The following is a 12,324-nucleotide window of genomic DNA, read 5'->3' as shown; positions in this document are numbered from 1 at the left end:
AGGGTTAAGATCTTTTGTCAGATAATAGATATATGTAATTATGAATGCAGGCAGGTTCATATACAATATTTGGTATTAATAGAAAGTGACTCCTTTTTACGAAGGCAGGCAGGTTCATACACAATGTTTGGTATTTATAGAAAGTGACTCCTTTCTCCGTCTAGGCGCGTTGCCAAACAACTCGGCTCTGACAAAATTCTCATTTGTTTGGCTCACATGTACGGGATGATATTGATTGAATGAACAAATAGAAGGGAGAATGACAAGGGGTAAAAAAAAGTAGAATATGCTGAGGAGCCTGTAGGACAAGTCTCCAAGTTAAATGATGCATGCTTCATGCTCACTTCTTGTCAGATAGATTTGATTTCAGACCTGCCGTGGTGGATCATTTGAACACCGATGAAAGACATGAGCCTTAAACGAAAGTGACGTCCAGCTCCTTTGTGAGAATGCACGCAGGACATCAACCCAGTAGACTCAAGTCAGATGTAAAATGTGTTATCCTAACCTATAAGAGTGAGATTTGATCACAATTTTGGCAGTTTTAAAGCAAAGCTACGAGTGCTGCTTCGTAGCTGCCAACAATTAGGAAATTTATTAGTTGTTTGTAATTTCAGCATTTGACTGGTGTCTATCACCGTATGAAATTCTAATTTTTAGTAATTTTTGCAATAAATATACTGTGTGCTTCTATTGAAAACAACTCACTTTTAGTAATTTTTATGAGAATGATTAGTAAATGTGCAAAGACATGTGGGCAGGTGTTGCGCTTTATTAAAAACATTTATGTTTGGAGCAAGTTTTGCATACTTCTTGTAAGAGTGTTATATTTGAGAAAAATGTGCATCTGGAAAGAAATTCCATTAAAAAGATAAAAGCAACAGGGTAAATTACTAATTTTTTACATGGTATATATATGCATCTGGAAAAATATTACATTAACTCATTAAGGACGGGCTGATTTTGCTTCACGCATTTCCCATAGACACTTGCCCAAGTATACTCGGGACTTGTCCCCAACGGGTTAAAAAGATAAAAACAAGATGGTAACTTGCAATTTTTTTACATGGTAAATATATGCATCTGGAAAAATATTCCATTAAAAAGGTAAAAACAACATGGTAAATTGTAAAAACAAGTGACAGATCTGATGATGCAAGAGTTTATTCTCACATCAACATTTCGTGTGGATGATATGCGAGTTTGCTAGTCTTGAAGCGAGACTACACTCGATGCCTGAGAGACTTCCTGCTCCATGTACAGAGGATGCTGGGAGACGGGATGGGGGGATGCGAGCCGAGCTGATGGGAAGGAGTCTTTACTCAGCTGCGAGTATTTCACTAGCGCTGTGTGTTTGCCATACATCACAGGGTCAGGGAAAGTACCAGATAATAATCACTCATAGAGTAAGAGAAAAAAAAGAAAGAAAGAAAGATGGAAAAAAGAATGAATGAGAGATAGAGCGAGAGAAGTGGACTGAGCTAAGAATAGACAGGAAGAAAAGGAAAGCAAATTGAAATACTTAAAGTAATGAGAGAGATAGAGAAGGAGGGAATTGGGAGTTTTGATTTCAAGAACAGAATTATTGTAGTGCAAATGCAACAAAAAAGGAAGAAAATAAGAAAGTACAAGTTATGACAACCAGTCAAACAGGAGAGATTTAGAGGGAGAAAAAAAACACGTAAATAGCGAAGGGGGAAAAAAGAGAGAAAGAGAGCTAATTTAGAAGGGAGAGAGTAGATGAGGGGTAGGTAAGCGATAATTATGTAATGGCTCTGTAAGTGTTGTTGCTATCTAACAGACATGTCATTTAAGATTGCCTGTGCCTTGTTCACAAGCATGGAGGAAAGCTTGATAGTCACTCTAGCCTGTTACCATGGCAATGTGGAATCTTTCAGATTCTATCGACTGCTGGTGTACAAGGGGCTACAGGCTGTGATGAGACAAGCTGTGAGACAAACAAGATGGTGGATGAGATGGGAGGGGGAGGGGGAGATGAGAGGTGTAGGTAACTTTGTGGCAGGCAGTGATCGGGGTCAAGAATATGTGGGATGGTCTGTGGTTGGATTGTTGTTCTTTTTTCTTCTTCTTCTTCTCCGTGAGATGCAGAGATGCTGGAAATAACGTTCAACGGATGTCACCTCCTTTCATGTCGCAGGCGAGAAACGGATTCTGCACGAATCTCCAGGTGTGGCTTTCCATGAAGCGGATGCGTCAACATCCACTGTCCACCGTCCTCTGTGATTACCCAAGAGTAGGACCCTGTGAGGGGGGGGGGGGGCATTAGTTACAGTCCCAGAGACTCGGAGAGGGGATCGTTGCATTCCCCCCGGCGAGGCGTTGCATCCCATTTCAATCACGGAGCCGGAGAGGATAATGGTCAGAGCTCACTGGACCCGGAGCATTAGATAGCCAGCACAAGTCACTTAGCAAATTAAAGGATAAGGAGAGATGAAGAAAGAGGGGGTAAGAGGGGATGTGAGAGATGAGGAATACAGGGTAAGATCACTTTAAGGATAAACCTATCCTCTCCCCCCCCCCCCCCCTTTTCCCCAACAGAATAACTTCCTCATGAAATTCATCTTTGAGTGAAGAAAATAATTATGCACCACTGGTGAGATCTCTATTTCCCTGTGGGAGACGTAATCCTTTCTCCTTCCCCCCCCCCCCCTTTCTCCACACCCGCTTCACCCTCTCTTTCTCTCTCCCTCTCCTCTCTCTGGTATACACTTTCACAAACACATACACACACATGTTGTATATGGATACACACATTTCACAGCAGCTTGCAATGGAAATGTTTCTTTTAAAAGTGTGTGTACACTAAGACAATTTCACACAGCCAGGCTCGAGCTGATATATACAGCATAATAGGTACACACATGCTTACAGACAGAAGCCAATGAATAAGATAAAAAGTTTATTTTACAGTATTTGTAGTCTGAGTGTGTTTTTGTGCATTCTTTTTCCTCTACCTGCCTCAGTGTCTTCTCATCATATTTCTGTCTTTCAGTTGATTAACCCACTGAGGGCGAACTGATTTTGCTACAACACACATTTCCCATAGACACCTGCCCACGTATACTCTGGACTAGTCTTCAGCAGGTTAATGTAGAGAAAGTGTGATATATTCAATTTGCTTTTAAAACACTAGGTATACCCTCATCAAAGAAATGGAAAGTTTTTACAGGCATTGTGGTTGAGACAGTCTAGTATCATTTCTGAATACTTGTCTGGCCTTTTTAAGAAGAGATACAAAGTGAAAATGGTGAATCAAATTTCACATCCCAGATCAAGTGGTTTGTAAGAAAGTGGTGTGTTGCTGGGCTTAATTCACTGTTTCTTCCTAGATTTAGTTGTACAGTCAACTCCAGGTAAGTTTATCTTGACTGGACCAAGAATAATTACAGCATCTACTCAATCACTATTCCATATACCTGGTGTGTCTGTACAGAGGAATGATACATGGAAGACTATGAATGTAAATTAGGACTTTTCATTTTCATCGATTTAGCCAACTATTTGAGGTGCGTGCCATCAACTCACATGGCTTTGACTGTATCTTCTTCTTTTTTTATTCTCTTCATATTCTGACTGTCTGTCACTGTCCTTTTGTCTCTGACTCTGTCTTTTTTTGTCAGTATATTACTGTATCATAGCTATTGATAAAGTCAGCCCTGGTGCTTTCTATGTTTCTACAAGTAGATCTCTCCAATAACGAGGAGTTTCACCCTTGTCTTTGAGTTTTACCTATTGTAACAAGATCAGACAAAGTTAGGAATGTGTATCACTTTTTTGATTCTCTCCAACTTTGCTGTCTGCCATTTTCTGTCATTGTCGTCACATGTAATGTCAGCTGTTTTAGTTCCTGTGTTTTTACCAGTAGATCTCAGCAAGTAAGAATCACCCCCCATCCCCTACCCTACCTTGTCCATACATCTTTTACCTCCTGTCACAACCTCACACAAAACTGGGCTATGTGTAGGTACAATATGTGCCCGTGCATCACAAAACGAACAGAAAGTGGCACACACTGATTTTGCGTTAGGACTGAAAATAGGTGAAATGGGTCAACCTAGCCGATCTTGACTTTTTCATATTTTCTGAAAGAAGAAGTCTTCTTCTACATTATGTTAAAATTTGGGGTCATAAAACGGTCAGGAAAGTGTGGTTTTTAGCAGTTTATCTCGAACATTTTTGGTAGAATACTGTGATTAAATGTGTCTTTTGAGTCCAATTTTCATTTCTGAGAAACCTTGTACACACTCTTCACTTTCAACTCTAATAATTTTGAAAGGGTGACACTACTGCATTGAAAGTTAGCATTAACTATGGACAGAGTGTGTTGATAAGGCATGCTCAATTTCAGTTCAATTTGATAATCCCTTCATTGTTGTTACTCCGGTGGTTTACTTCCTGTTTTTTGTCCCATTCATCGCACAGGCAGCACGGCTTGGTAAAGATTATCGCTTGAATACACACTGTACTTCAGAGCCTCTTTCCTCAGTTCACACTTTTCCTGAGTGTGTGCTTTCTTTCCAATATTCATATAGGTTGGGAGAATCCATTTGAATTGAGTTCTACATCATTTCAAAGCTTAGAGTCTGTTCTTTTAGAATCTGCCCTTAACTCAAAATCCATGTCTGGCGACTTTTTGTGTGTTTTGTGGTGCAGGGTCACATATATTCCTGATGCCTCTGGTAGGTTTTGCGCCTGCGCATCACTCTTACATCCCGTTTCTGTGGCTGGCGTATAGAGCGGTCTCTCTCTGCTGTATCTTCCTCTTCTGCTCCACCACTGCTCCGCCGTATCTTTGAAATCTGATATCGGAATAGTTCTTTTAGATTTGCCTTTTTTCTACGGTACCTCGTAGGAAACTCATGTGCAACTCAGCACAGGCCGGAGGGGTTTGACCCAGATAATGCCTTTTGATGCAGTTCCCCCATGTCACCCAGTATCCTATTTTTACCACTCTTTTTGAGAGTACCGCCAATATTTCATTCCTGTTCTCTCTTTGCTTTTACCCTTTCTGTTTTGTTTTTCATTTCCGTGGCCTGTGACAGTATGTGTTCCATGAGAGGAGAAAAAAAACACCTTAAAAATCAGTGGAAATTTACTCCATATGCACCATGTTGGATGTTTTCTATGAGATATTTGGCAATATGTAGTATGTAAACATACAAATTGTTTTATCTAAAGGGTTTGAAAAGCTATCTATTGACCTACTCACTTCCAGAAGTAATGATAGTGGCTATTTGTATGGCACACAGGTCCACCTTATTGGCGCTCATTGCGCTTTGAGAAAGATGAAATCTACATACATTTGCAAAACATAACAACAGGGAAGAAAATAACAAACAAGCAAACACATACATGTATCTGATAAGGAACACAATTTTTCTGCTGAACATTTTGAATTGCAGTTATGAAATCTTCAATGTGTGAGGAACAAGAGCGTTTTAAGTTTGGATTTGAATATTTCTGTAGATGACTGTTGGCATAATTGAATAGGGAATTGATATCCAAAGTTTTGGTCCTATAACCGAGAAAGCATGATCCCCCATCCATGTTTGATTATGGGTGTTTTATTCTGGGTGGTCTAGCATTTCAAACCCGTGGGCAAAACATTCTCTGTGCTCCTGACAATAGATTAATCATCATCAGTGGTATCAGTAAGGATTAATCAAAGTAATTCCGAGAACTTACCCTGAAAACTCTGCTAAACATGATTTTTTTTTTTTTTTTTTTTAATTTTTTTGCTTTACAAATCATCAGTTGTCTGATTGTCAGTATTGCATACTGTAAAATCAGAAATTTTCACATTCATTTAAATTTTGCAAATTTCGCGAGAACCAAGATTTGGGAAATGGAAATGCATGCAAAAGTTCTTGTGCTGTCTGCACTGTCTGCATTGTATGCCAGTGGCAATTCGCGAGAGTTTCATGCCGCGAAAAAGGCCACAGGCTCCAATTCGCAAAGTTTCATGCTGCAAAACTTTTATAGCTTTACAGTATGTATGAAAATGTATTGAAATGAATTGCTCTTTTACTAGTAGCAGTAACACTTTATTTACAAAGAAGTGGTACTCTGTAGGAGAATATAATGACATAATTGAATGGGCAACATAAATATAGTGTTCTACAGTCATGCACTCATGTTTATCCATGCACTTCCTGATATTGCGTTGGCCCCACATGTTATTGATCTCCACTTATATCAACAAAATGCTGCTTTATGTTTTATAAGAGAGATATGATACCATTTTGTTTTCTTTCTCTGCTCTGCAGCAATCTGTGGAATCTGGTTCTACAACAGAGAGGACTGTGTGAAGTTTGCCCAACTTGTGAACAGGTATATACATTAGATACATGCATATTAATAACAATATATATTCATTCACATCTCTCAAATCATATTTGTCTGCACTTCATTAATTTGAGTGTGTGTGTGTGTGTGTGTGTGTGTGTGTGTGTGTGTGTGTGTGTATGTGTTTTGTCTTCTTGTTTAAGCTTTTCTTGGGTTAAAGCTCCATGGTGATTTCCCTTACTATGAACCATCCTCTACTAGTGCTGCTTATAATCAGGAAACTGTTTAGGCCTCCTACTCCACCTCAAAGCAGACTGCTGCTGTGTTGCCCTTCACATTTGGCAGTTTCCACAGGACTTATGGTGACAACCAAAAGCTCAAAGGTTAAGTTCTTAAACTGTCATACTTTTGAACCCTTGAAATTAAATGTTATAATGTTAGAAAACTGCTGACAGTAGAAATAGGTACAAGTGAAATGACCTCACTACTACCAGCTAAGGTGCTTAAAACAAAACCTAATTCAGGATCAAGATGTGCGCTATTTTAGGCTCTGCCATCATTCATAGTGAGACTTGGCCTGACTTCCTTCTCTTCCAATATGGCAAAGCTCATGATGGTTAATGGTGATCTGGAACCTATCCTGGCACACATTGGTGAGCCACTAGAGGTCAGGTATAAACTGGTATTGTGCACATTACATCACATTACAAGTTAAGATCAAACATAAGTCAGAAAATCAAACAAGTCTCTGACTATTCACTTCTGATTAGCTGATACCTGAGTTAAGTTTGATTTTTGACTTATGTTTGATTTCATCTTTTTATGAGACAGGGCCCAGGAGAGGATATGCTAAGGTATGGGTGCAGCACAGATATTGTGAAGGATAGTTATAATCAACCAGGAGTACAAAACCATGTGGTTTGCATTCATTATTGCTTTCAGGAATGGTCATGTTGCAATGCAAAGAAATGTTGTCAAGACTTTGAGAGGTGGGCAACTGTTTCTTGTATTCTTGGATCAATGTTGCTCGAACTCATTATCGTGCAAGTTTATGATATTCATCTTGATAAAGGTGTCTCTCAAACACACACATTTTGTCTGTTTTTACATTATATTTCTGTGAAAAATATTGCCAACCAGTGTTAAGAAAACAATGTTGTTGGAAGGAACCACATCTTTTTATAGATTTTATGGGATCCCCTACTTAGCTCCTCCTATGTCTTGTTTGTTCTTGGGTCTTGTAAAGGTCTCAATGTTCAGACTTTTACTTCCTTCCTTTCAAGAGAACCAAACTTTTCTTTGTTGTTTTGCATCTACATGTATTATTGCTGTTTCCTTTCTGAATGACGCTGGGTCCTTCTTGTTTGTTACATGTGCAAGGACTGAAAGCTCTACTTCGGGGGGGGGGGGGGGGGGGAAGGAGATGCATTTGGTGGAGTTTCTTTGTTGGTAAAATGAATCATTTAGAATTGAAAGCAATCAGTGGAGTATTTGACTTGTAAAAGTGATGAAGTCAGTGGTGACATATTGCTTCGAAAATATGCGATACCATCATTTGTATGGTATGCTGTTGCAATTGCCATAAAATGATGGCCGCCAATGCTGAATGGCGGTGATTATATCTCGAATTGCGAGTGCGATATCGTCGAAACGGAGCACTGGCGGAACTAATGTGGCCGATTATTGCATTACGCGGAATTGATAATTGGCCTACTTCTACTTTGGCAGTGTATCGACATTTCTTTTGCAGTCTTCAGGAGGAACCCCAGCTGCGATTGTGCAAGCAATTTAATTACTGTATTTGGGTCAAGCCCTCTATGCTACATATACCAGCTGGCACATATGGGTATTAGCTTTGTTATTGCCTTTTCCGCATCCTCTAGATTTTTTTTTTTTTAATGTATCGTATAGTCTTGGCAGTCAGAAACCAATTCTCACCTCATATTACAATCAATCACCTTTGGGGCCAGGAGTGAGGTAACAATTTTCATTGTTGATGTGTGTGCTTTTTATGTGAGGAGAAGGAGAAGGAGTTTGGGTAGGTTGGGGTTTTCAGTTGGTTTCAAAATGACCATGGAATAGTCTCATGTGTCCAATTCCTGTAAATTTTTCTTCCAATTTTTAATGTCTCTGGGTTTCCCTCTATATGATCTCCCCACCCCTTCTTTTACCCCTAAGTTGAAATTTTGTTTAATCTTTTTTTTTAATGTACTGTCTATCAGATTTATAGACTTAGGGCATTGTAATATAACCCAGAGAGAATTATCTTACCATAAAGTTGTGCTTCCAGAAAAACAAACAAACAAACAAGCAAACAAACAAAATAAAAACTTTCGGCATTTAAAAAACAGGACACTAAGTGTTTCAAGGGCCATCTTCACATTCAAATGTAGCTAACAGAATGAAGGAAAAGCTTAAATATATAATTCATGATGCTTTATACTGAAATGTACTTAATTTGAAGTAGAATGAAACTCCGTGTACAATATGACTTTACCTAAATACGTGAATACCGGTACAAGTTGACTTTTTTTGATAAAACCAAATACATTGGAAGTTCTGTTTTTTATCAAGGTATTCCAGACATTAAAAACAGATAATGTCAAAATATCATGTTATACTTGAAAAAAAAAATTGTTTTGGCTGCATTGGCATATGCAAATTTGAGGAGGGGATGATTTCATGGCCTCATAAACTTGACATCAAATCAGAGAGATTATATTTTATCAACTGCATGAAATTATTACCTCCGCCAAGGGAGGAGGTTATGTTTTCATTACCGTTGGTAGGTTGGTTGGTTTGTCCGTGTGCAAAATAACTCAAAAAGTTGTGCACGGAGTTGGATGAAACTTGCAGGAAAGACTGAGAATGACACAAGGAACAGATTATTATTTTAAAACTTTTGGTAGTGATCCGGAAATTTTTAAGGATTTTATGAAGGATTTTCAATATTTTGGCAGGTAGGGTCAATGAACTTGGGAGTTCAAGCTGCACATTCTTGAGGTTTTCGTATGCACACTAAAGTGCGTGCACTTGTTTCTGCTAGGACGAGGCATGCCACACAGCTGAGGGTTTATGATGCAACAAAGGCTTCTAATTGGGAAATCAGGCAATTTTTCAGCATGCATACAAATTGATGGAAGTCACTGATCTCTATGGATAGAGCGAGATCATCGGTGGAAAGTAGCTGCTTGGCGGAGGTCTGCACTCTCAGAGTACTTTTCTAATTATTTCATGTTTTCTATATTTCAGTTTTGTTTCTTGACTGATGATTTTAAAGGGGAGGGTGTTGCAGTTTGCTGAATTATTGACCTCAAACGTGTCAATTGTATCATAAACTGTAGGCTTGACAGGTGATAGTGTCTTCATCTTATTGATGGGCTTGTTACATTTAGCAGTACCTCTTTTATTTTTAGACATGTTAGCTTAAATTTCATTGCTTTTTTTTTCAACATATAATTATGTTCAGTCTTTAATGATACATCTAACTATTCTTTGTTTTCATTTTCATCTTTATCCATAAAAATCAATGTAGTAATGTTTTTAGTATGATTTTCCCTCCCCCCCCCCCCGCCCAAAGTTAGTGTTGATGATTTTAAAAGGACATGATGACTCCATCATGCATTCCAGTCAAAAAATTTCTTCAGTGATCATTGTACCTAATGCCAGGTTTCCACTGAAAGTTTGCTTTTTTTGTTGTTGACAAGCATTTACCAGGGTTTGCCTGGTGCATTAATGTGTCGGGGAGGATTGTTCCGCAACAGGATGCAAAACAGCGGCCGCTCATGCAACCAAATAGATTTGCCTCCATACGGATAACACTCAAACGAGAGAAAATTTCACACCACGCTGACTGTCTTACATACATCTTGTGCAAGTGTCAGATCAGATACAGCCCCCTGTTTTTCCACTGCAGACAGTTCTAGGGTAAAGGTCTCAAAACATATCCCATTGAAGTGTTCTCTTGTGTTATGTGTATATAAAGCTGTCCAGTATGTTCAACTAACACTTTTTATCATGATACGAGAAAATGAATTAATTCTGGGCAGTGTCCAAATTAGTGAATTCTGGCATTGAGTTGTTGTTTTTTCATTGCAAGTAATTAACATATTACCCTTCTTCAACTTAACAAGAAACACACACGCACACACACATACGCACACTTACCCATGGTGTAAAACGAGGACACACATACGAACTTAACATTTAAACCGAGGACGTCCTCAGTAGGCAGACCATTCCAAACGGTCTGCTTTTGCATGCTTTTGCAAGTAGGGGTACATGTTTGTAGGTCCTCGATTAACATTTGTCCTCGGTTGGATGGTAATATACAAATGAGTCCTCGGTTGACAAGAGTCCTACTGACACACAGTTCCTCGGTTATGTGGTAAAATTCTTATGGGTAGAACAGGTCCTCGGTTTCCACCATAGACACACGCACACGTACACACACACACACACACACACACACACACACACACACACACACACACACACATACACACACAAATAGGTGTAAGAATTCATTAATCTTAAATAAAAACGCAGTACAGCTACATGCTGAAGGATTAGAACCAGCACTGGCTGTCAGACAGAAGCTTTATGGTCTAGTGGATATGATGCCTTGTCAGTAATCAGGAGATTGTTGGTTCAAATCCAACCTGAGTTTGTATGCCACATGATTTTTTTATCACAGCTACACTAAAAAACACAGAATAATCAGTCCTTGTTTATCTTTCAGAAGGGCAATCTAGGCAGTTTATTTTTAGGACTGTAGCATTTGCTTGCCAGATTTTGTTTTGCAAAGCTCTTCTCCAATAGTGCTCTCAGGTTAAAAGGCAAGGTCGATGTGATAACATGAAGCGGGGGACACTATTTTCCTGCCGGAGGACAGCGTCTCCTCTGACGCCGGCAACGGGCTGAAGCGTGGCTCATCGATGTATCGATGCGGGCGCACATTCGCGACGGGAGGAAAGTCGCTGGAGCGCAAGAACGCCACCACACCTCACTTCCCACGTCATCGTATCGTAGCTGCTGTTCCAAACTGGCACGCATGTTAGCATCCCAGCCCCCCTTTACCTCAACATGTCTTTTCAATTCACATGGGGAAGGGGGGGGGGGGGAAGAGTGGAAATCATGTGAATTTGGAATCCAGCTACATTGCTTTCATTCGTTGTGTGTCAGTCTGCTGATATTGACTGGTAATTATTAGTAAGAAAGGGTCTTTTCCGTAGTAACATTCACTGTTTTAAGATGTGTAGAGATCATAGTGTATAGATTTTTTATGTTTGTTTGTTAGTACTGTTGAGATTCACTTGTGATTTTGACTATTATTTGAATTATCATTCAATGAGTTGCTTTTTTGTTTTTTAAGTGCAGACATCATGGGTTTTTCTTTTTTTAATCCCTAGTGGAGAGCATGAAAGATGGAAAGTGTGCATTAAATGACTGTTAGCTTTATAATAGCAAAGTTCATTTGTTAGTTTATTGGTTTGTTTTGGGTTTTTTGTATAATTGTTTCTTTGGTGAATAACTTTCACCTGCACTTACGTGTGTGTGACAGCAATGACAGCATGAAGAAATTAATTCCTTGGTATTATTTCCCGTCAAGGCGGCTCAAAGGATGTTTTGAAAGAAACAAACAAGATTGTGAGAGAAATTTCTTATGATGTGGGTACACCAGATGCACTCTGGTGGTTGCAAGATATTCACTGATTCAGCATTTTACAAAAAGACTTTGGGTAACATTATGCCCTGTCTGTCTGAGTGGTTGGCAATCACTTGTCAAGAAGCATCTCTGTTTCCTCCTATTTTTTAAAGGTCTTCATTTACAAACAATATCTCATCTTGTAGTTAATATTGTGCAGCAGGCTAGCACAATTTTGAATTTTTGAGCATGTAATAAAAGTTGAAGATATTCTTTAAATTACATCAGACATATTTCTTTCTTTTTTTTAATACTTGGGGCATCTTTCAGTCAGCCAGCCATGAGAATTATTAATATTCTGACATATGTGT

General features: G+C 39.0%; 1 protein-coding gene across 1 annotated transcript in view; it reads left to right on the top strand.

Moving 5' to 3' along the window:
• LOC139742342 (mRNA-decapping enzyme 1B-like) overlaps positions 1–12,324 on the top strand; it is a 150,667-nt gene that overhangs the window by 119,665 nt on the left and 18,678 nt on the right. The window contains exon 4 of the mRNA XM_071652920.1: positions 6,288–6,351. Coding sequence (XP_071509021.1) covers positions 6,288–6,351 — 64 coding nt within the window. The remainder of the gene's footprint in view (positions 1–6,287; positions 6,352–12,324) is intronic.

Source organism: Diadema antillarum, unplaced genomic scaffold (genome assembly GCF_040938485.1).
Source record: "Diadema antillarum isolate AM-2024a unplaced genomic scaffold, OU_Dant_1.0 seq00000998_RagTag, whole genome shotgun sequence".
In the NCBI taxonomy this organism is placed as follows: domain Eukaryota; kingdom Metazoa; phylum Echinodermata; class Echinoidea; order Diadematoida; family Diadematidae; genus Diadema; species Diadema antillarum.
The sequence above is the reverse complement of the archived record's forward strand: the minus strand, read 5'-3'. Positions and strand labels throughout refer to the sequence as shown.